This window comes from Ornithorhynchus anatinus, chromosome 1 (genome assembly GCF_004115215.2).
Source record: "Ornithorhynchus anatinus isolate Pmale09 chromosome 1, mOrnAna1.pri.v4, whole genome shotgun sequence".
NCBI lineage: Eukaryota > Metazoa > Chordata > Mammalia > Monotremata > Ornithorhynchidae > Ornithorhynchus > Ornithorhynchus anatinus.
In genome coordinates this window covers 19,279,150-19,302,891 of record NC_041728.1, presented here as the reverse complement: position 1 = coordinate 19,302,891, position 23,742 = coordinate 19,279,150, and the positions used below count along the sequence as shown (strand labels likewise).

The following is a 23,742-nucleotide window of genomic DNA, read 5'->3' as shown; positions in this document are numbered from 1 at the left end:
TTAACGGTAGCGGTCCCAACCTAAGCCTGAATTTTGCTGTTTCGACTATAAAGCTAGGCTTCAATCAGTCACTGACATTTTAGAATGCTTACTTAGTCTTCCAAATGCTTGGGAGACCAGTATAAGAGTTGATTGACATGATCCCTACCCTTGAGGAGCTTGCAATCTAGTGGAGGAGACAGACATCTAACGATAGGTAGGGGAAGCGACAGAGTATAAGGATGTGTATGTAAGTGCTGTGCAGGGTGATATAAGAGGTCTGGGAACTGTTTCATATACAACAATAGATGATTGTCAAAGGTATAGAGTGGGTGAATACACAGTCACATTGAAAAAGGGTTGCTTGGCAGCTTTCCATGCAGAAACAAAGGTTTATCCGACAGGATCTGAATCATCTTAGGTCTTTGCACAGTGTCCAGCTCATAGAAAGTGCTTAATAAATACCAAAACTATTCCACTTGTGGATCAATAGCAGGCAAAGATAAAGCCAGGGGTCTGTTTCTTTGTCACCAAACATATCTTTTATAGGGACTTTAGTTGTTTTGTATGGGGAACTGCATTTTATTCCTAAGAAAGGACTTTCCATAGGCTGCTCATTGTTAAAGAAGCCAATTCTGTGTGGCCAGTGGTGAGTCACTTAACTTCTCTGTTCCTTAGTTTTTTCATCTGTAAAATGGAGACAGTATGCTCCTTTTGGAAAGAGAACATGTCTACTGACCGTGTTGTATTGTACATTCCTAAATGCTTAGTAGAGTGCTCTGCACACAGTAAGCATTCAGTAAATGCCATTGATGGATTAATACCTGTTCGCTCTCCTAGACTGTGGAATAAGCACTCTGTCCAAACTAATATTATCTACCCTAGCTTTCAGGCAATACTTTCATTCATTCAGTAGCATTTATTGAGCGCTTACTATGTGCAGAGCACTGTACTAAGCGCTTGGAATGTACAAATCGGTAACAGATAGAGACAGTCCCTGCCCTTTGACGGGCTTACAGTCTAATTGGGGGAGACGGACAGACAAGAACAATGGCAATAAATAGAATCAAGGGGAAGAACATCTCATTAAAACAATAGCAAATAAATAGAATCAAGGTGATGTACATCTCATTAACAAAATAAATAGGGTAATGAAGATAATATTTACCTCTCCCCTTCCCCACTGCTGCTGCTTCTAAATAACTGGGCCTTTCCTCTGCTTCCACCTCCTTCTCTATGCTGCTGCATTTCCACGCCCAAAAAGTGTTATTCTGTACTGTCCCAGGCACTCAGTACAGTGCTCTGTACACAGTAAAAACTCAATAAATCCAATTGGCTGAATGATTCTGGAAGTTTCTGGAAAGTCGGCTCTGCGCCCACCACCATCACACCGGAAGCCTCGAAGAAACAGTGGACAAGGGAAAGAGAAGAGGAGAAAGTGCAGGAGGAGAAGAAAGAGGGAGAGGAGGAGCAGGAGCTGGAGAAAGGGGGGCGATGAGGGAGAGGAGGAAAGGAGGAGGAAAGGGAAGAGGAGGGGCAGCAGCACTTTATTCCTGCAGTCGCATGTCCTCTCCTGCCAGTTTGCCTCCCCCATTAGGGTGAAAATGCCTTGTGGACGGAAATTGTTCTATTTCTTCATTTAGGACTTCCCAAGCCCCTACTACAGTGTTCCGTTTAAATCTACACTCAACAAATACTGCTACTATTTATTACTATTATTACTCCCTGGCCCCCAAAATGAGTTTTTTCCAAGTGGCAGGAAGAGAGCCCTAAATTAATACTTGGCACATAGCACTTAGTAAACACCATTGATGTTATTATTAGTAGTATTAATAATAATAATATTAAGCCGTGGAGAACTGAAAGCTAATGATAATCCAAAATAATGATAATAATAATTGTGGTATTTGTTAAGCTCTTATTTTATGCCAAGCACTGTATTAAGCCCTGAGGGGATACAAGTAAATCCCCTATCCCACATGGGGCTCACAGTCTCAATCCCCATTTTGCAGTTGAGGGAACTGAGGCCCAGAGCAGTGAAGGGACTTGCCCAAGGCCATGCAGCAGACAAGTGGAGTAGCTTGGGTTAGAAACCATGACCTTCTGACTCCCAGGCTTGTGCTCTATTCATTATGCCATGTTATGTCCAGTTGTTTCAGTCTTTTACCCACCTAACCTTTCTTAGAATGGCTAGCAAGGAACAGAATGGACTAATTTGAGTATCACAACTTTTTCTGGTGGAGCTCCCGATATCCGCAGTATTAGAATGCCTACAGTTTGCAGAAATCATAGTACCAGACTTGTTGGGAGCACAGAATAGAAGTGAGATACACAGTCCCTGACCTGGAGGAGCAATCAGTGAAATGAGGAAGCTTATAAACTGACAGCTTAAGAGTCAGGAGGAAGGGGCGATGGCAAACCGAGGCCTCTGACTAATCCCGAAATTTGCCAAGGAGAGTTATGTACACGTAGCCCCTTTTTCCCCAGCCCCCATTAGTACCAACTCCACCAGCTAGGCAAACGAAGCATTTCCTGAGATGTTATTTGGCCAGAGGCATCACTTTTTTCTTCCCAGTCTCCTCTAGTCTTGGGGTTTGACTGCCTTCCTCATCCCATCCTCTAGCCTGGGGTGTCAAAAGGTCAGCCTGCCTCGTTTGCCTCTTGAGGGGCCTGACTCAGCTTAGCTGAATTGTATTTTAGAAAGTGATGACCGAGCTGGGGACTGGCCTGCAGATAGATTCTCCTTTATCCAAGTATTCAGTCCATACCAATGCTTTAAATGTGGCTGTTGTCTTCTCACCAGCACCTCACTCCAATTCAAAGGAAAAAGCAAAATGAGCTCTCTCATCAGACTTTTTTTTTTAACATACTTCCTGGCGAACTCAAGTTAGGACCAGCACAATCTACTTGTAGCACATTTTCCATTCAAGTATTTGTTTTGGATAGCATTTTACTTTGAAGGAGAGTATAATATTATTGCTGATCCAAGATTAGTTTTCAATAATGTAGAGTTACATTTCCCTTGTCCCTTGCCAGAATGTGTCTTGTAAGGCACTTCTCCAGAGTGGAGAAAAATGTCAAATTTCAAAATCACATCAAACTTAACTTGACAGTTTGAAAAAAACAATCCCCCTCCTTAATTGCTTTCATTAATTCCCAGCAGATTGGCATGGAATTGTTAGAACTATGGCAAGGAGTTTTGATTACAGTTAACAATATGTTATTAAAAAGGTAAAAGAGATTGTACTTTCTTAGAATTGATGGTATGTATTCAGCCTTTAATCAAGGATAGAAGGTCATGATATTCACTGAATGGTTAAAGATTTCTCCAAAGAGATTGGAGCATCTATTTGCCCCTAAATTTATGCACTGGACTTGCAGAGAACGTACTAATGTTAAGGCTTTTACTTGTCTCCCAGAACCATGCCCATTCCCTGCAGAAGATCTCATTTTGCTTTTCTGTTGGTCATTTTTCTGGTATTTGTTAAGCACTTACTATGTGTCAAGGACTTTTCTAAAGTATTGATATTCATTCATTCATTCAAATATATTTATTGAGCGCTTACTGTGTGCAGAGCACTGTACCAAGTGCTTGGAAAGTGCAATTCGGCAACATATAGAGACAAGCCTTGCTCATACCGGGCTCGCAGTCTAAGGGGGTGACAGACAACAAAACAAAACAAGCGGACAGGCATCACTACCACCAGAACAGATAAACAGAATTATAGATAGGTACAATCATTATAAAATCAATAGAATATAAATATGTACAGATATGCCCGAGTGCTGTGGGGCAGGGAAGGAGGTAGAACAGAGGGAGGGAGTAGGGGTGATGGGGAGGGGAGGAGGAGCAGAGGAAAAGGGGGCTCAGTTTAGGAAGGCCTCCTGGAGGAAATGGGCTCTCAGGGCTTTGAAGGAGGGAAGAGAGCTAGTATGGCATATGTGGGGAGGGAAGGCATTCCAGGCCAGAGGTAGGATGTGGGCCTGGGGTTGCTGGTGGGCCAGGCAAGAACAAGACACCGTGAGGAGGTCTCTATCTGTTGCCGAATTGTACATTCCAAGTGCTTAGTACAGTGCTCTGCACATAGTAAGTGCTCAATAAATGCTATTGAATGAATAAATGAAGGTTAGTGGCAGAAGAGCAGAGTGTACGGGGTGGGCTGTAGAAGGAGAGAAGGGAGGTGATGGAGGAGGGGGCGAGGAGATGGACAGCTTTGAAGCCAGTAGTGAGAAGTTTTTGCTTCATGCGAAGGTTGATAGGCGACCGCTGGAGATTTTTGAGGAGGGAGGGTGACATGCCCAGAGCGTTTCTATTGAAAGATAATCCAGGCAACAGAGGGAAGTATAGACTTAAGTGGGGAGAGACAGGAGGATGGGGAGATCAGAAAGGAGTCTGGTGCAGTAATCCAGTCAGGATATGATGAGAGATGATGATATAAATTCATCAGGTTGGACACAGCCCCAGTTCCTCATTGGGCTCACAGTCTACTTGGAGGAGGAACGGGCATTGAATCTCCATTTCATAGATGAGGAAACTGTCACAGAGCAGTTGTGACATGCCCAAGTTCACACAACAGGCAAGTGTTAGAACCCCGGTCATCTGATTTCCAGGCCCAGGCTCTTACCACTGGGCCATGTTGATAGGCAAAAACTGTTTTCACAAAGGGAAAGTTATAATACCATCTGTAAATGAGAAAAAAATATAACAATTGAAGAGTTGAGTATTCATATTTTGTGTCATGTGTTTTGTATTTCAGAATCCTTAAAACACCACTTTCTAGTAGCCAAACTACTACTAACATAATTAAAGAAAATGGCCTTCTTCGTTTCCACTTTTGCTTTGTATACAGACTTTGTTTCCCAGCTTCAGTATAACTTGGCCATGAGCTTTGCTAAGTTCCTTTTTTTGTTTTAAACAGTAGCTCTGAAGGCGAAAATTAAGCTTTCCTTAAAAACCTATTTAATTGACTTTAGAGTTCCACTTTGTTTTATTGAGTGTGTGCTTGAATTCATGAAGAAAACAAATTGCATAAATAGATGGACAGTTTTCTAAAACTAAAACTATTTAGTTTCTAAAACTAAATAAAACATAGATGGTGACCATAGTACAGTGCTCTACACACAGAAAGTGCTCAATAAAGGCCACTGACTGATTTATCTGAGCTCTTAGCCGTGATGTAAAACATGGATAATTTACAGCATTAAAAAATTGTGCCTGCATTTATTGTCGAGTAAATAACATATGGCAGGTAGAAAAAACTTCCTATCTATACATCATTTTCCCCAATTATCTACACTATTGCCTTTCAAACAATCTTATAACAGATATTTTATGCTATGAAAAGAGAACAGTTCTTTCAGCTTAGATTTAAATTTCTTAAAAAAAGATTTCCGACGTAGATGTTGACAGAACCTTCACTAATGAAAGTCAGCAGAAGACAACTCTCCTTAAAACATTTAACAGAAAAAGGGTGATTATCTCTTAATCATCTGTAGCCAAGCAAAGTAACAGCCTCAAAAGAGAAGCTTGTACCTAAAACATTTTCAAAGTGCCAGTTGTCTTGTTTCCTAGAATTTTAGGTTGGATGTAACCGGATGGGGCTCAAACAAGTGGCCTTGTTATTAATAACCTAAGACTGATGTGTAATTGCGTTTCCAGTGATTCATCTGTATAACTGATTATTTTACATGGCAGCATCTGGTCCACATGTGCACAGTGGTTTTTCAGTGGTGATTGACATCCGTAGTCTTATAATAAGGGCCTAGTTTCACAGATGTGTGGTGCTGACTCCTTCCTTATACTGACAATACCTTCTTTCGAACTTTCCTACCTTTCCTGAATATGCAGTTCACATGTGCTGTGATTCACTTTCCCAGACCAAAAAAGAAAAAAAAATACTTGCACTATTGCTTGAACATAATGAAAATACTATATTTAATTTGTGTCTGATCAGTGTTTGTACAGCTGTAGCTACGTCTGATCCTTCCTCGTTGACTATGCTTATCTAAGAGCATAAACTCCTAGCAGGCAAGGATTCTGTCACTTCAACCTTGCACAGTGCCTATTATAGGACAGTTTGTGCTTAAGCGGCGATAATCATGCTGTTGGTAAAGACGTTCCACTAAGTTGACCTTAAGCAAACTGATTCTTAGGTTTACCTTTTGTTTAAGTCATTTAAAGCTGAATCTTCATTAGAGGGACAAATGTGAAGGAAAAAAAACTGTCATAAAGCATTTTCCATTTAGATATTAAAGGCTGTTTCCTGAAAATGCAGGGAAAATGATACTATTCAGTTACTCTGAACAGTGAATTCAGTTGACCATAGACAGCCACTGAATCCACTGTTCAGAGTAGACAGCAGATTCTCATGGGTTAGCCTTCCCTCTCTGGCTCACTTTCTTCAGCTGCAGGATGGAGCTCAAGCAATTCCTGCCCCTATCTCACAAAGATACTACAAGAATATTAGGTGGGAGAATTGGCATTCAATTCCCATTTTACAGGTGAGGAAACCGAGGCATAGGGAAATTGTGACTCATCCAAGGTCACACAGCGGGCAAATGGCAGAGCTGGAATTAGAAACCAGGCCCTCTGACTCCCTAGGACTGCTCTTTCCATGAGGCCCCGCTGCTTCCACTGTTTTTTATGTAACCTATCCATTAATAGAGGATCTAGACTTTGAAAAGGAACATGTTTGCCCTTGAAGAACTCCTGTTTCAGTGTTTACATTCTAACTAGGCACCTCCCACACCATGCACAGCTGAACACAGTATGAACTCAATAACATCATTAAACCTGAAGATTTTTCCCCCAAGAACACGTTTTTCCCAGGTTCCCAGTCTGTGAACTTTGCTAATTACCAGCAGCGCAGTGGCACTCTTTATAAGACTTTCTGAGACCTGAAGGTTGGTCTCCAAATCGAGCTGGATGGAATCTGTGGCTCGGGTGCAGAAGCAGCCAACCTCTTCCAGCTCTATTCTCCTGGGGAACACATCTCTTAGAAATGCTTCAAAGGGAGCTGTGTCTCCCCCGGCTCCCCCCCCCCCCCCCCCAGTGAAAGACGATTGAAAAGAAGAGCCAAGAGGGAATGGATCATGAAACACAGACAACAGCTCATGAAATAATAACAGGTTCTAATTCTAGCATTTTGTATATCCTTTTTTTTTGTCTGCAGATCTATTTGGTTACTTTCTGTGGTTTTACCTCACCAGTGAGACATATGCTAGTTTAGACTGGTTTTCAAACACGCTATCCCTTCCATCCTTCTCTTCAAATTAAAAATTCCCAACATAGTCAAATGGCTAGTAAAGTTGCACATGATGATAGTCCTGACCAATCCCACATTATTGGACATTGATGAAACCATCCTAAATTTCTAAACAGTTTTAAGGATTTTTAAATTCTCTGATTTTTTTTCCTCCAAATTTAAGCAACTCCTTAGTTTCCATTCACTCTCAGTTTATCATGAATAACTTTGTGACTCAATAACAGATTTATTTTTGGTGTGGTTGAGTCCACTGGAATTTACCCAAGCACATTGAATGTCTTTCTTTTAAAGTTTTCTTCTTTCCTGAATTGTACTGGTGCATCGTTCTGTCTCAGTGTTCTTTTTGGCTGTTTTGCTTTGTTATTTTTTTTGCTACCACCTTCGGTTTCACCGTCTCCTTCTTCTATAACTGCTTTCTTTTTTCTAATTTTAAAGATATGAATTGAGCCATAGCTAAATTTCTAGTGGCTTTGTTAGTTCCATCTATGTATGTAACTTTCTTTCAGCTGTAAAAATGATTAATTGATGGTGAAATTTTGCTAATCCATGCAGTTGTTGCTTGAGAAATCCAATGTGTGACAGAATTACGCATCATATGCACGCAAAGATTGCCCCTTTGCTGCACTTTGGACTTTTCACTCACAGTGCCAGACGGCTGTCACAACTCTGTGAAGCCTCTGGCAAGACAGTCACCCCAATGCCGATTTCTTCATGGTGTAAAGCATTTCTTCTTTCCCCTCTTTATGTGGTTTGCCCATTTCAGTCCACCATTGAATCCTGCCATCGGTCCATTTTTTTCCCCTAATGTCCTGCTCCGCCAAGGTGGGCTGTAACAAGCAGTGCTTCACCACCAGTTTGAGCTTATTTTCAGGATGCCATTCTTTCGTGATTGTCTCTTGCCCTTGAAGAGGCAAGGTATTTGCCTCATCACACACAGATGAGTCTAGAAGTCGATTGCGGTGCCTCTGTTAGGCCCAGGTGTCACAGCCAGGAAGAAGACTAGGCACTTCAGCTGTCCTGTTCAGCTTCAGGCTGGTCTATATCTTGATTTGTTCAATTGTTGCGCTTACTGTGTGCAGAGCATTGTATTAAGTGCTTGGAAGAGCACAATAGAACAGTGTTGGTAGACACATTCCCTTCCAAAATGAGCTTACAGTCTGGACGGGGAGACAGACACTAATGTAAATCAATAATTTATAGTATAGTATATATAGTCCATAAATATTGTGGGGCAAGTGCCAAATGCCTAAAGGACACAGAACCAGATGTATAGACTGTAGACCCGTCAATGGGCAGAGACTGTCTCTAGAGAAGCAGCGTGGCTCAGTGGAAAGAGCCTGGGCTTCGGAGTTAGAGGTCATGGGTTCGAATCCCAGATCTGTCACTTGTCAGCTGTGTGACTGTGGGCAAGTCACTTAACCGCTCTGTGCCTCAGTTACCTCATCTGTAAAATGGGGATTAACTGTGAGCCTCACGTGGGACAACCTGATTACCTTGTATCTACCCCAGCGCTCAGAAAAGTGCTCTGCACATAGTAAGCGCTTAACAAATAGCAACATTATTATCATTATTATTATTATCTGTTGCCAATTTGTACATTCCAAGAGCTTAGTATAGTGCTCTGCACATAGTAAGCACTCAATAAATACTATTGAATGAATGAGTGTAAGGTCCTGGTGGGCAGGGAACATGACTACTTACTTTTCATAGTAGTCTCTCAAGTGCTTAGTACTATATTTTGCAAAAAGTAAACATTCAATAAATACCATTGATTGACTGAGGGTGCTATTCTGTCAGATGCATATGGGATGGGAGCTCCTGGTAGGAGGGCCAGTGTGACATCACGAAGCGACTAGCAGTGACAGAACTCCTCGTCTATCCACTTAAACCCTGCCCTCCCCATGACTTTCCTATCACTATAGTTAACACCACCAACCTCTCTGTCTCACAAGCGCATAGCATTGGCATTATCCTCAATTCATTGCTCTCATTCATTGTTTATTGTTTACAATGTGTCTACTGTTACTAGAGGCAGCATGGACTAGTAGAGGCAGCATGGCCTAGTGGCAAGAGCACAGGCTTGGGAGTCAGAGGACATGAGTTCTAATCCCAGTTCTGCCACTTGTCTGCTGTATGATCCTGGGCAACTTCTCTGTGCCTCAGTTACCTCATCTGTAAAATGGAGATTAAGACTGTGAGCCCCACTTGAGACAATATGACTACCTTGTATCTACCCCAGTGCTTAGAACAGTACTTGGCACATAGGAAGACTTTACAAATACCATTATTATTATTATTACTGTTGTAATGTACTCTCCCAAGTGCTTCCAACAGTGCTCTGCACACAGTTAGCACTCAATAAATACGATTGAATAACTGAATTCAACCTGAACATTTAATCTGTCACAAAATCCTGTCAGTTCTACCTTAATAACATATATAGAATATGCCCTTTCCTCCCCATTCTAACTGCTGCCAAGGTGATCCAAGCACTTATTTCCTGCCCTTGACTACTACATCGGCTTCCTTGCTAACCTCCCTGCTTCCTGTCTCTCCCCTCTCCGGTCCATACTTTAATTGGAATAATTGTGGTATTCATTAAATGCTTACTACGTGCTAAGATAACCAAGTCCCACATGGGGTTCCCAGTCCAAGTTGGAGGGAGAAGTATTGAATCCCCTTTTTGCAGATGAGGGAATTGAGGCACAGCAAAGTTGTGACTTGCCCCAAGGTCATACAGCACACAAATAACATTGGCCTGCTCCCCAGATCATTTTCTCTGAAAGAGCATTCAGTCCGTGTCTCCCTACTCCTCAGAAACCTTCAGCAGTTGCCCATCCATCTCTGCGTCAAACAGAAGCTCCTTACCATCAGCTACAAGGCACTTGATCAGCTCCCTTCCTCCTACCTTAACCTCACTGATCTCTTACCACTATCCATTCCGAACACTTAACTTCACTAATGCCAACGTACTCGCTGTACCTCGATCTCATCCATCCTGATGCCAAAATCTCACCCACATTCTCCCTTGAGCCCTTCCCCTTCATAACCTACAGCTCACCACTCTTTCCACCTTAAAATTAATCAATGGCATTTATTGAGCACTTACTATGTGCAGAGCACTCTATTGAGTGTTTGGGAGAGTACAATACAACAGAATTACCAGACACATTCCCTGCCCATAATAAGACCTCCTAAAATCACATCTCCACGGAGAGGCCTTCCCTGGCTAAACCCTCATCCCTCCTATCCGCCCTCCCCTCTGCACTTGGCTGTCTATCCCTCAGCACTTTGATTCCCACCCCGGCCCCACGGCTCTTATGTACCTATCCTTAAACTCTACTATTTCCCCTAATTTATTTTAATGTCTGTCTCCCCTGTAGATTGTAAACTTCTTGTGGTCAGGGATCACGTTCACTTACTCTATTGGATTGTACTCTGCTGAGTGAGTACTCAATAGATACCACAGATTGATTGAGAGAAGGTTTGTATGCTTAAAGAAGCAATCCAAAAAATGCCCTGCTATAACTGCACTTTAACATTTGGATAGCATTTCTCAAGTGCTTTGTGACCAGGTTTTCCAGAGAGAGGGGTGGCTAAAAGCAGGAGTGAACTGGAGCAAAGGAAATAGTAATGATGCTATTTGTTAAGCGCTATGTGCCAAGCACTGTTCTAGGCACTGGGGTAGACACAAGGTAATCAGGTTGTCCCACATGGGGCTCACGGTCTTAATCCCCATTTTACAGATGAGATAATTGAGGCACAGAGAAGTTAAGTGACTTGCCCAAAGTCACTCAGCTGACAAGTGGCAGAGCTGGGATTAGAATCCACAACCGCCCAAGCCACTAAACCATGCTGGTCCACCACTTGCCTGCTGTGTGGCCTTAGGCGAGTCACTTCACTTCTCTGTGCTACAGTTCCCACAACTCTAAAGTGGAGATTAAGACTGTGAGTGCATGTGGGACAGGGACCGTGTCCAACCTGATTACCTAGTATCTACCCCAGCTCTTAGAACAGTGTCTGGCACAAAATAAACGCTTAACAAATGCCATAAAAAAAGAAAGATAAAAGACCCACCCAAGGTTATCTTCCATCTGAGCCCGGTGTTGAGCACTCATGATTGATAGCCCTAAACGTAGCCAGGCTGCCCCTGAAGACTGAGTGAAATGGCTGAAAAACCCCTCAACCATTCTGTCCAGTGATGACGGAACATTCATTCTCTGGCTGCAGTGCCTTGAAATCAGTGCTCCGGAGAAAACTAGTCCCTGGCCTTTACGAGTTTTAAAATTGGCGGGAGGTGGTGAGGGGGAGTGTTTGGAAGCACATCATTAAAAAGCCTGGATCATTTGAAAGAGGCAATACACCATGAGATATAAATCAAATACAGAATGTAAATTACAACAGGGTAATCCACAGTCATTTAGTTACGGACCATGATGGTTTGGGGGAGGATTAAATTTTAATCCAGCATAAAGACAGCCCTAATTTAGCACTCAACTGGTTCTGGAAAAAAAAAAAAAAGCTCTAAGTGAAATAGCATTAAGTTGAATTTTCCTATTGTTAGTCATTTAGAAAGTCTCGGTCCTAGAGGTTAGAGAGTGGTCTGACTGGTGGTCTGTTTTCACAACCCACTAAACAATTACGTTACGGTAATATCCATGTAGTGTCAGCAAGGAAATTCACATAGAATGCATCCACAGTTGGACTTTCTTTAGATCTTCAGTTTAGGAGCTAAAAGCCTATTTTCAAAACTTTACCCAGAAATTGAAGCAGGATTTTCCCTTAGGAATTCACATATATAGATTTTGCCCTCAGATCTGCCCTTAAGGGTTAATAAGTGATGTGAGTGGCAGGTTAGATTAACAATCTACTAAACAACTAGGTGTAAAACCAAATTGAAGAATGTAAAATGGGGCTGTGGTAGCAATACTTACCTTACTAAATGGAATAAACACTAGGCAGAGCACATTAAGTAGGGCACCGCATAGTTGAGAGAACCTTGGGTCTACTGAAGCATTCCCACCTACCATATCTCCTTAACACTCATTAAGTCTCCTGTTGTTCAGAGTCCTCAAAGCTCTGTCAGCAAATTCGGCCCCTCAGAAATTGCCCTTGACATCAGTGGTGCGCCCAAACCTGAACCTTCTGATCACCTGAAGAGTTCTTTGAAAGCAAAGAGTTCAATAATGCTCAATCCATGTCTCCTCATTCCTCAATAACCTCCAATGGTCACCCATTCTCTCCGCATCAAACAGGCTCTTTTTCCCATCTGCTTTTGTGTACTCAATCAGCTCTCCCCTTCATTCCTTACCTTGCTGATCTCCCACTACCACCCAGTACATACACTTTCTCCTTTAATGCCAACCCACTTATTGTGCCTCAACCTCATCTTCCTCACTGCCAACCCCTTGTTCATGTCTTCCCTCTGGTCTGGGACTCCTTCCCCCTTCATATCCAACCTGTCACCATTTTCCCCATCTTCAGAGCCCTTCTAAAATCTTATCTCTTCAAACGGCCTTCCCTGAGCCCTCATTTCCCCTATTTTCCTTCTCTTCTGCATTGCCTGAGCACTTGGGTCTGTACCCCTTAAGAGCTTTGATATTCACCTCACCCCACCCCTAGCACTTATGTACAGATCCATCTCTAATTTATTTTAATGTCCATCTGCCCCTCTGGTCTGTAAGCTCCTTACGGGCGGGGAACATGTACCAACCTCTTTATATTACACTCCCCCAAGGCCTTTGTACAGTGCTCTGCACATAGCAAGTGCTCAGTAAATTCCATTAATTATGTCCAAATATGACAATTCTGATTTTCCATTCATGGGAGCATCCCAGTAGAAAACGGGATTGGTCTGGGTGGCATTCAACACTACTTTTGGTCATATATGTTCATGGGCAGTCCCGTTTTAAAACTGATCATTTGGGGTTACCTGTAAATTTTACAGATTGCAGATTCCCTAATTCTGGGGGATCTTGGACCTTAGTCTTTCACTATAACATTTTAATTTGGACCTGTGGTTTCTGTCCTCTGACCTGCATTGCTCTCCTTGATTCGACAGTAACTATATCAATGGTATTTATTGAGTGCTTACTTTGTGCAAAGCACTATAATAAGTGCCTGGGAGAATAGAGTACAACAAAATTGGTAGGCACATTCCCTGCCCACAACAAGCTTACAACCTAGAGGGGAAACAGATATTAATATAAATAAACAATTTATTATTATATGGGTATTGGTGGTGAAAGGGGAGAAAGCTAGGCAATTCCTTATTGACAATAAAGATCCTATTTCTCCTAGGTACAGTGCCTGGCAAATTGTAAGGGCTTAACAAATACCAAATCAAAAAAACAAAATCAGCTGAACAGTAACACAGCGGCCTAGCAGGGAAAAACATCTCAGCCCTCATGACAATTATTTCACCTTCTGTTCTATTTATTTGCTATTGTTTTAATGAGATGTTCATCCCCTTGATTCTATTTATTGCTATTGTTCTTGTCCGTCCGTCTCCCCCGATTAGACTGTAAGCCCATCAAAGGGCAGGGACTGTCTCATCTGTTACCGATTTGTACATTCCAAGCGCTTAGTACAGTGCTCTGCACATAGTAAGCGCTCAATAAATACTATTGAATGAATAGTCCTGCTGTCTTTGGAAGTTGAATTGAAGGAGTTGAATGAGGCCTGAGTTTGAGAAGCTCACTTATAGCACCTCCTCACAAAAGAGTGAGAAGCTACCTGCTGAGAATAATGCAATCTCCTCAAAAGGATCAGCGAGCTAGCTCTTAGCCAGTTATGAAATCTGAATTCATCCAGAAAGTATGTTTCATGCTTTCCATGCTGAATCACAAAGTGGGTTGGCTTGGAAGGGAATACTCGGAGAGGGAGAGTAACAATAGCGAAATATTAGGTGTTTATGTGCTAAGGTCTGGGGTAGACGAAAGATAACCAGAGTAGACACTGGCCCTGTCCCACTTTGGGCTCCCAGCCGAAGAGGGAGTGAGAGCAAATATCCTATCCCCATTTTACAACTGAGGAAACTGAGGCCCACAGAGGTGAAGTGACTTGACCAGGATCTCACACAACAGGCCACGGGCAAAGCAGAAATTAAAACCCAGGTCTCCTGATCCTATTCACTACTTCTAGAAAGTTTGTTGTTTCTTGTTGATTCTGGGACTAATTTATGTTGACATGGATGAATGAGTTTGGTCCCACCAATGATTAGCAATATCCACGAGGACTTTTTATCAGAATCAATACATAATATACTTGTCATAGCAAGGAAGGGTCATTGATTATTCTCAATGTTTATTTGAGAGATTAAATTAACCTATTATTTAGTCTATAGATTTAAAAGATAAGAATTCCCAATTCTCAAAACTACTTTGACGAGTTAAACGAATGAATTTACGATTCACTGATTGTGCAGAGAACCTCTAGACTGAATTCCTAAACAAACAAAGGAAGTCCCAGCTGGACACTTTTGTGGTAAGGATGAAATAATCAAATCCTTATTTTTTTTTTCCTAAAGACGAGAGTGGTTTCAGAAGAGCATTTTAAAAAACAAGCTAGACCGCACAATAGAGTTACCACAGAAGTGAGCCACAAAAAAGTCATGCTGCTTGTCAAAAATAAATGTTTCAATTCAAATTGACAGTTCATTAAAAAATAGGTAAGAGGGTAACTTAAAGTTGAGGATTGGTTAATGTGTAAACATAATTTACGTGACTCTGGTCTAATAACAGATCACTTTCCCTACTTTTCCTGAACAACCCACAATAGGTTACTTTTTAGGCTGCAGAGTGAGAAAGTATTGAATGTACAGTACAGTTATGTGAGTACCGCTTTTGAGCAACGCAGGACATCACTTTCTAGAAAACTCTTTGTGCAGACTTCATTTACCTTTGACTGATCTTTAAGAAAACAATTTGTTTTTAAGATGTGTTGAATAATGAAAGCATTTTGGTTTAATGTTGGAACTTTTACTAGAATTTAAATTTAATGGAAGACATATGAAGGCTACACTAGTAGGACTGTAGTTTGGTAAATAGGCTGGGTATTCTCCTAATACATTCCGTACAGGCCAGATTCTCCATGCGGTCACATCTACATAGCACATTACTACACAGTGGAAGTAGAATACGTCTGGCCTCTCTATTTCCGAGACACCAGTGACTGGGTCAACTTAGCTGCTGCATGTGCTGCCTTCATTTCTGAGCTTAGCGTTATTGCTTTAGAGTCCGGCACGGCAGCCCCACTGGGCCTCTGTTCTCCACTGGTAATTTCACCTCTGCTTAGATGGCAGGGACGCTGTGGGAAATCTAGGTTGTTGGCAGGTTCTTGGGAGTGGCACTACCAGGTTGGCTACCCATGACCACGGTTCCCACTGGTAACTCTCCTACCTCAGAGTGGCAACATTTGGGATTTTATTAGGGGTGAATCTGGTACGATTTGGTGCCGACAAAACTAAAACTCTGAAACCTTTGAGCTGGGAAATTGGGGGAGCCACAAAACTGACCAATTGAAGTTCATTTCCCACTGCCCTACCTTGACTTCTGTCCCCAACTGTTTGTTTTAATCAACAAGGTGTCCATTTCCGTGTTTCTTGGTTTTCTATCTCCACAAAGGAAGCATGACTAATATGGAGTTTGGCCATTTTAATCCAAAATCCCAGACTTCTTTTGCATTGGAAAGAGATCTGATTTATCGAGCTCTCCAGTGGTTGTGATGAATGCAGGTGCACTTTAGCTTGGAGCCAAATGTTTGTACTTTAGGGAACATCCATTCGCTCCAGTATAACATTTGCTATTGCTGCAAAGTATGTAGCACTTTGATGAACAAACGACTCCAGTGTGTTATCAGTGTCAACATCTGCTAACTTAATAAGCCCAGAGGTATATTGGGAAGTGTGCTTTAAAAAAAAGCAGCAAAAAACCAAAATCCAACAACTTCAAACTGAAGCAAACATTGTGGCAATTTACTTTACATTTCTGTTGCTCTTTTCCTCTTCCTTTTGCTTCCTTGTGAAAACTGACAGTATCAACATAACATTTATCTTTTTCTTTTCCCTATAATGAAGACACAACCTGCTATGAGGGTGCAGGTATCTTCAGGCATCTGAGGGGAGGATTTTTCCTCACCCATTCTGAAATCATTTCTTGAAATGAATACATTTCTCTGTTTCTGCCACCGTTTTGCTTATCGAAAAGAAAAGAAATTACGGTGATTTGTAGATAGCTTCAATTGCTGCCAGGAAAACTAGCGCTGACCTTCTCTTTCTCTGTCTCTATCTCTTTCTCTCTCTCCCACACACGCACAAGTATGGCCTGCAGGTTTCCTTATGCCAATCAGTCAGACTTTCTCTCCATGCCATTAGTCATTCAGTCCTGAGACCAGAGACAAGCATAAGGTCCCTTGGAATTATCAGGCTGATTCTCAAGTGAAGAAAAGAATGCAGTGTTTTCTTAGGAGCAACGCTTTCACCCTTGCAAGCTAAATGAATTGTTTGGGAGCCCGGAGAAATGATTGCTTCCAAAAGTTAACGTTTTACATGGTCCCAGGGGCAGGGTCTGTATCCCCTCCGGTTTCCCTGTTCAGTTCCCTCCCAGAGACCACCGTGGCAGTGGTTTCCCAATCAGCGATCCCATGGAGCGTAACCGGGGGCATGTGACCTGCGACCTGACCATACCCACCAGGCAGAACCCCGTGGATACTATTGGCGATGGAGAACCGTGGGGCCCGGCTCAGAAGTCACCTCTGTATTTTGTAGTTTTGATCATGGAGTTCTATGGCTCATTATGAAATACTTGGAGCCACGATATGGTGAGAGACTTAAATGAACGTTGAGAACATAAGGGAAATAGATCCCCAAGCAAATCTCTTGGATAATAACAATTTCTAGGAAAATGTTTCACAATGAAACAGATTCATTTTTCACAATCTCCCCCCGCCTTTCGATATTGTGCTGAAACTTGGGAAACGTATCCCAGTAAAGGTCTTAGCGGCCTTGTGGGATGTACCAGCCTGCCAAGGCCCAGAGCCTCTTTGCTTCTGCTTGTTGAGCATAAACACCCCTTCAATAACAACGGTTTTGTCGCTCTGGCAGAAGCAGGCCCCGCTCCGTCTCGTGTACCTCGTGACGATTGCAACTCTGGACTGCTTTTCCGAGCTCGTTTCCTGCTTGGATTCCCCACTTAGAGCAGAAACAATGATCTCAAGCCTCCCGTAGGCCTCTCCTGCGGGATGCTTAGGAACAAAAGGCCTCTGGAGCGGCTGGCTTGGGGAGCTTTGGGACTTGGGGAGCAGCTGATCAACAACCGCCATTCCTGCACCCAGCCTATCCCCCAGCCAGATGGAAAATTTTATAATAATCATAATAATAATTATTATATTGGTCGAGCGCTTACTATGTGCCAAGCACTGTTGTAAGCACTGAGGTAGATACAAGGTAATCAGGTTGGAGACGGCTCATGTCCCTCCTAAGGCTCACAGTCTTAGCAGCGTGGCTCAGTGGAAGGAACCTGGGCTTGGGTGTCAAAGATCATGGGTTCGAATCCCAGCTCTGCCACTTGTCAGCTGTGTGACTGTGGGCAAGTCACTTCACTTCTCTGTGTCTCAGTTACCTCATCTGTAAAATGGGGATTAACTGTGAACCTCACATGGGACAACCTGATTACCCTGTATCTACCCCAGTGCTTAGAACAGTGCTCTGCACATGGTAAGCGCTTAACAAATACCAACATTATTATTATTATTGATCACCATTTTACCCGATGAGGTAACTGAGGCACAGAGAAGTTAAGTGATTTGCCCAAAGTCACACAGCAGATATGCAGTACTGCGATCTTCCAAAACACCTTACCCATTCCTTTTGTGTTATCTTCCCCTTACAACATCCCTGTGATTTAAGGAGAAGCGGGGATTATTATCCCCATTTCACAGATGAGGAAACCGAGGCTAGTGAGATCAGGTAACTCGCCCAAGGTCTCACAGCAGAGAATCCATACTCTTTCCACCACCCCACACTGCCTTCCTCATAGTCTCTCAAAGAAACTTTTTGTTTTTAATGGTATTTGTTAAGGGCTTACTATGTGCCAGGCATTGTTCTAAGCGATGGGGTAGATAGAAGGTAATCAGCTTGGACACAGTTCATGTCCCAGATGGGGCTCACAGTCGTAATGCCCATTTACAGACAAGGTAACTGAGGCACAGGGAAGTTTATAATAATAATAATAATGTTGGTATTTGTTAAGCGCTTACTATGTGCCGAGCACTGTTCTATGCACTGGGGTAGATACAGGGTAATCAGGTTGTCCCACGTGAGGCTCACAGTCTTCATCCCCATTTTACAGATGAGGTAACTGAGGCACAGAGACGTGAAGTGACTTTCCCACAGTCACAAAGCTGCCAAGTAGCAGAGTCGGGATTCGAACTCCGACTACCAAGCCTGGGCTCTTTCCACTGAGCTTCGCTGCTACTCTAGTGACTTGCCCAAGGTCACACAACAGATCAGTGACAGAGCCAGGACTAGATTCCAGCTCCTTTAGACTCCCAGGCCTGGGCTTTATCTACTGGACCATGCTGCTGGTTGGGGGGTTCCTCTGAGCCCTCAGCTTGTCCGAGAAGCAGCGTGGCTTAGTGGAAAGAGCACAGGCCTGGGAGTCAGAGGACCTGGGTTCTAATCCCAGCTCCACTACCGGACCTTAGGCAAGTGTGACCTTAGGCAAGTTCATTCATTCAATAGTATTTATTGAGCGCTTACTATGTGCAGAGCACTGTACTAAGCGCTTGGAATGTACAAATCGGTAACAGGGACAGTCCCTGCCTTTGACAGGCTTATACTTATCTGTGCCTCCGTTTCCTCATCTGTAAAATGGGGATGAAATCCTCCTCCTTCCTACTTAGACTGTGAACCTCATGTGGATGGGGACTATGTCCAGCCTGATTATCTTGTATTTACCACAGGATTTAGTACAGTGCTTGGCACCCAGTAAACGCTTAGCAAATACTCCCTTCATTATTATCAAGAGAGTGGAACAGAGGCTGTAAACTTCATTCCACAACTTGATGGGAGGTTACTGAGATCCTATTGCATCTAACAATAATAATAATAATGTTGGTATTTGTTAAGCCCTTAGTAATAATAATAATAGTGTTGGTATTTGTTAAGCGCTTACTATGTGCCGAGCACTGTTCTAAGCGCTGGGGGAGACACAGGGGAATCAGATTGTCCCACGTGGGGCTCACAGTCTTAATCCCCATTTTACAGATGAGGTAACTGAGGCACTGAGAAGTTAAGTGACTTGCCCAAAGTCACACAGCTGACAAGTGGCCGAGCAGGGATTCGAACTCATGACCTCCGACTCCAAAGCCCGTGCTCTTTCCACTGAGCCACCCTACCCTAGTATGTGCAGAGCACTGTTCCAAGCGCTGGGGTAGACACAGGGTCATCAGGTTGTCCCACGTGGGGTTCACAGTCTTCATCCCCATTTTCCAGATGAGGGAACTGAGGCCCAGAGAAGTTGTGACTTGCCCACAGTCACACAGTGGACAGGTGGCGGAGCCGGCATTCGAACCCACAACCTCTGACTCCCAAGGTCCGGCCTCTCTCCACCGAGCCACGCCGCTTCTCCTAGCTGAGAGTATGAACAGGGTTCATTGGCTTTTACATTTCTTAACATTTTTGAGTACAAACATGATTCATTATGTTGCCACTGCATTTTCCGTGGTTCCCAAATAATGCCAGTTTAATGCAAAAGTAGTTGACGAAGCAATTAATTAACCTATATTTCATCTAGGCAGTTTTACACTAGACGTGTCGAGGTCACTTCTACCCTAAATGTAAATACTGAAGAGAGAACCACACAGTCCCTTCAGCTTTGCATTTTTACATGTGGGTTTTATTATCAGAGTTAATTTTTAATAATAATATTCTGTGTGCTCCCTTTTTCAGACTGGATCCTTCAGTGCATCAGATATCAGGCTCAGAGTCCTTCCCAACAGAAAATTTATATTTGGAAACCTTAAAGAACAGTAGTTCAGAAGATCTCTTCGATGATGTTTAAAGGCTTCAGAAAAGTGAAAAATAAAAGCCTAAAGTTCCAAGACAACATTAGGTATTACACCTACCTTAACTTATTCTTAAATTATATTGGGAAAAATAATTTTGGGGAGTAAATATGTTGATTACCTACAGTCATTCATGCAGAACTGTTCAATGTCCAGTATGTATATCATTACACCAGAATTCTAAGTATCTTTGAATCTAGTTGCCATTTATTGATAAACAGGTTGGAAAAGTTCACTTTAGAAATAATAACATAGAACACATTTTAGTTTCTACATATTCCTTTAAGACATAAAAGTGAGTGTGATGTGAATTAATCTTTGGCTTTGTATGGTGAGATGTTTAAATTGCGACTAAAAGGCGGGGGGGGGGGGGCGATTATATTGGTCTATTTTTCATATGAACAGACTTGTTATGCTCTTAAAAAATAAATTCGTTAAAAGTCCAAAAGATTCAGTATTCTTTTTAGAATTTTTGATTTACAGCACAACAACAGCATTTTTTTAACCCCCAGAGTGGATAGATTACTGAACTAGGTGCAGTTTGGGAGGGTACAAAGAACGAAACTTATGGGAATTTACTAATTTTTCCACTGAAACACTACAGTGAAGAGGAAGAGGAAAAAGGAAGAAAATTAATTCAATAAATGCCTACTGTTTGCAGCACGCCTGGAAGTGCAATAGAAATAAGAGCTACAGTCTCAAGTGACCTCTTATCTTTCTCTTCCTTCTCACCTCCTTTCTTCAACCTTTCATTTATTTTCACTTTATTAAGTGCTTAGTATGTGTCAAGCACTGATATAAGCAATGGGGTGTGTACGAGTTAATTAGGTTGAACACAGTCCCTATCTGGCATGGGACTCACTGTTTTATGAATAAACTTAATTCTTATATGACCTACCTTAATTGTCCCTCCCCTTTTTTAATGTTAGAAAAGTTAGGGAAACCTGTGGAGCAATTCACTATACAAGTAAATTCTGTCCGTATCTTTTTAGATGATTAAGGAAAACAGTTTAGAGCCCATTTCCGAGAAGCAGCGTGCCTCAATGGAAAGAGCCCGGGTTTGGGAGTCAGAGGTGGTGGGTTCTAATCCCGGCTCCGCCACTTATCAGCTGTGTGACTTTGGGCAAGTCACTTCACTTCTCTGTGCCTCAGTAACCTCATCTGGAAAATGGGCATGAAGACTGTGAGCCCCATGTGGGACAACCTGATTACCTTGTATCTACCCAGTGCTTTGAACAGTGCTTGGCACATTGTAAAATGACCAAAATTATTATTATTATTATAAAATATTATTGAAAGAGCAAAATTGTACCTAACAAAGGTATAGTGTGGCTAGTGGAAAGTGCATAGGACTTTGGAGTCAAAAGACCTGGGTTCTAATCACAGCTGCCTGTTTGTCTGCTGTGTGACCATGGCAGGTCACTGAACTTCTCTGGGCCTCAATTTCCTCATCTGTAAATTAGGCATTAAATATTTGTTCCTTCTCCCCTTCAGTTGGGATTCCATGTAGCCCAGTGACCGTGTCTAATCGGACTGAATCGTATCTACCACAGCACTTAGCATAGTGCTTGGGACATTGTAAGCACTTAATCACATTATTATCATCAGAAGTAATAATAATAATGTTGGTATTTATTAAGCGTTGACTATGTGCAGAGCACTGTTCTAAGCGCTAGGGTAGACACATGGGAATCAGGTTGTCCCACGTGGGGCTCACAGTCTTAACCCCCATTTTACAGATGAGGTAACTGAGGCACCGAGAAGTTAAGTGACTTGCCCACAGTCACACAGCTGACAAGTGGCCGAGCTGGGATTTGAACTCATGACCTCTGACTCCAAAGCCCATGCTCTTTCCACTGAGCCACACTGCTTCTCTAGTAGTGAGAAGTAGTGAGAAGTAATATAGTAGTAGCAGTAGTATAGTAGTAGTAGTGAGAAGTAGTGAGAGTAGTATAATATTCAAGAATCGAGTAGCAAAATTTAGATTATAAAACTACTCTTTGTTTCATATGTTCCCCAACCTCCTGACCAGGACTGCCCAGATAACCTGGTTCCTTCCACACTGCTGGTGGGACAGACAGACAGATAATTATGACCGCTTCCCATAATCACCAAAGCACTATAGACTGATAGTCTGAAAAAGTCTGAGATTATGCCCCAGTCTGCATGGTCAGCTTTTTATTTAGTCAAGGATTTCTTTCGGTGATTCACTGCGAAATTCTCATATCTGTTTGTTTGTTTTATGGTACTTGTTAAGCACTTACTATGTGTCAAACACTGTTCAAAGCGCCGGGGTAGGTACAAGTCAATTAGGTTGGCCACAGAGTGGATACTCTAATCTCCCCCAAACAGCTGCTGTATGGAAAGATGAAGGGCACCAACTATAAACACAGTGGACAGAAGAAATGCTTTAAAGACACAATAAAGCACACAGTCAATCATATTTATTGAGCGCTCACTGTGTGCAGAGCACTGTACTAAGCGCAGGGGAGAGTACAACAATAAGCAGACACATGCCCTGCACTCAACGAGCTTACAGTATAGAGGGGGAAGTAGCATGGCCTACTGGATAAAGCACAGGTCTGGGAATCAAACTTTGCACATAGTAATCGCTTAGAGAAGCAGCGTGGCTCAGTGGAAAGAGCCTGGGCTTGGGAGTCAGAGGTCATGGGTTTGAATCCTGGGTCTGCCACTTGGCAGCTGTGTGACTGTGGGCAAGTCACTTCACTTCTCTGTGCCTCAGTTCCCTCATCTGTAAAATGAGGATTAACTGTGAGCCTCATGTGGGACAACCTGATTATCCTGTATCTACCCCAGCGCTTAGAACAGTGCTCTGCACATAGTAAGCGCTTAACAAATACCAACAATATTAACAAATACCATCATTAGTATTAAAAGGACCCTGGGTTCTAATCCTGAGGTTCTAATCCTGACTCCACCACTTGTCGACTGTGTTACCTCAGACGAGTCACTTCACTTTTCTGTGCCTCAGTTACCTCATCTGCAAAATGAGGATTAAGACTGTGAGCCCCATGTGGGTCATGGACTGTGCCTAATCTGACCTGCGAGAATCTACTCCATGATTTAGCACAATGCCTGCCACATATTAAGTGTTTAACAAATACCAAAACCAAAAACAAAACAAAAAAATCTAGAACCATGCGGCACAGTCATTGAAAGCAAAAGAGGTTAGAAATAGGGATTTGTTTTAGAAGAAAGGCTCTGGGAAGACCATAGCAATAGGAGAAGCATTGTGGCCAACCCTCTAAATTGTATTCTCCGAAGCACTTAGCACAGTGCTTTGCACACAGTAAGCGCTCAATCAATGTGATTGACTGATTGATGGCCTTATGGAAAGAGCTCGGGTGCAGAGTCAGATGACCTGGATTCTAACTCAAGCTCTGCCATTTGCCTCTTGTGAGACGTTAGGCAG

General features: G+C 42.6%; 1 protein-coding gene across 5 annotated transcripts in view; it reads left to right on the top strand.

The window, feature by feature from the left end:
- Positions 1–20,757, top strand: part of XRCC4 (X-ray repair cross complementing 4) — a 245,006-nt gene extending 224,249 nt beyond the window's left edge. For all 5 annotated transcript variants that reach the window (XM_029060796.2, XM_029060782.2, XM_029060774.2 and 2 more), the window contains exon 8: positions 20,194–20,757. In XM_029060796.2, coding sequence (XP_028916629.1) covers positions 20,194–20,305 — 112 coding nt within the window. In that variant the 3' untranslated portion in view covers positions 20,306–20,757. The remainder of the gene's footprint in view (positions 1–20,193) is intronic.
- The last annotated feature ends 2,985 nt before the right edge of the window (positions 20,758–23,742 follow it).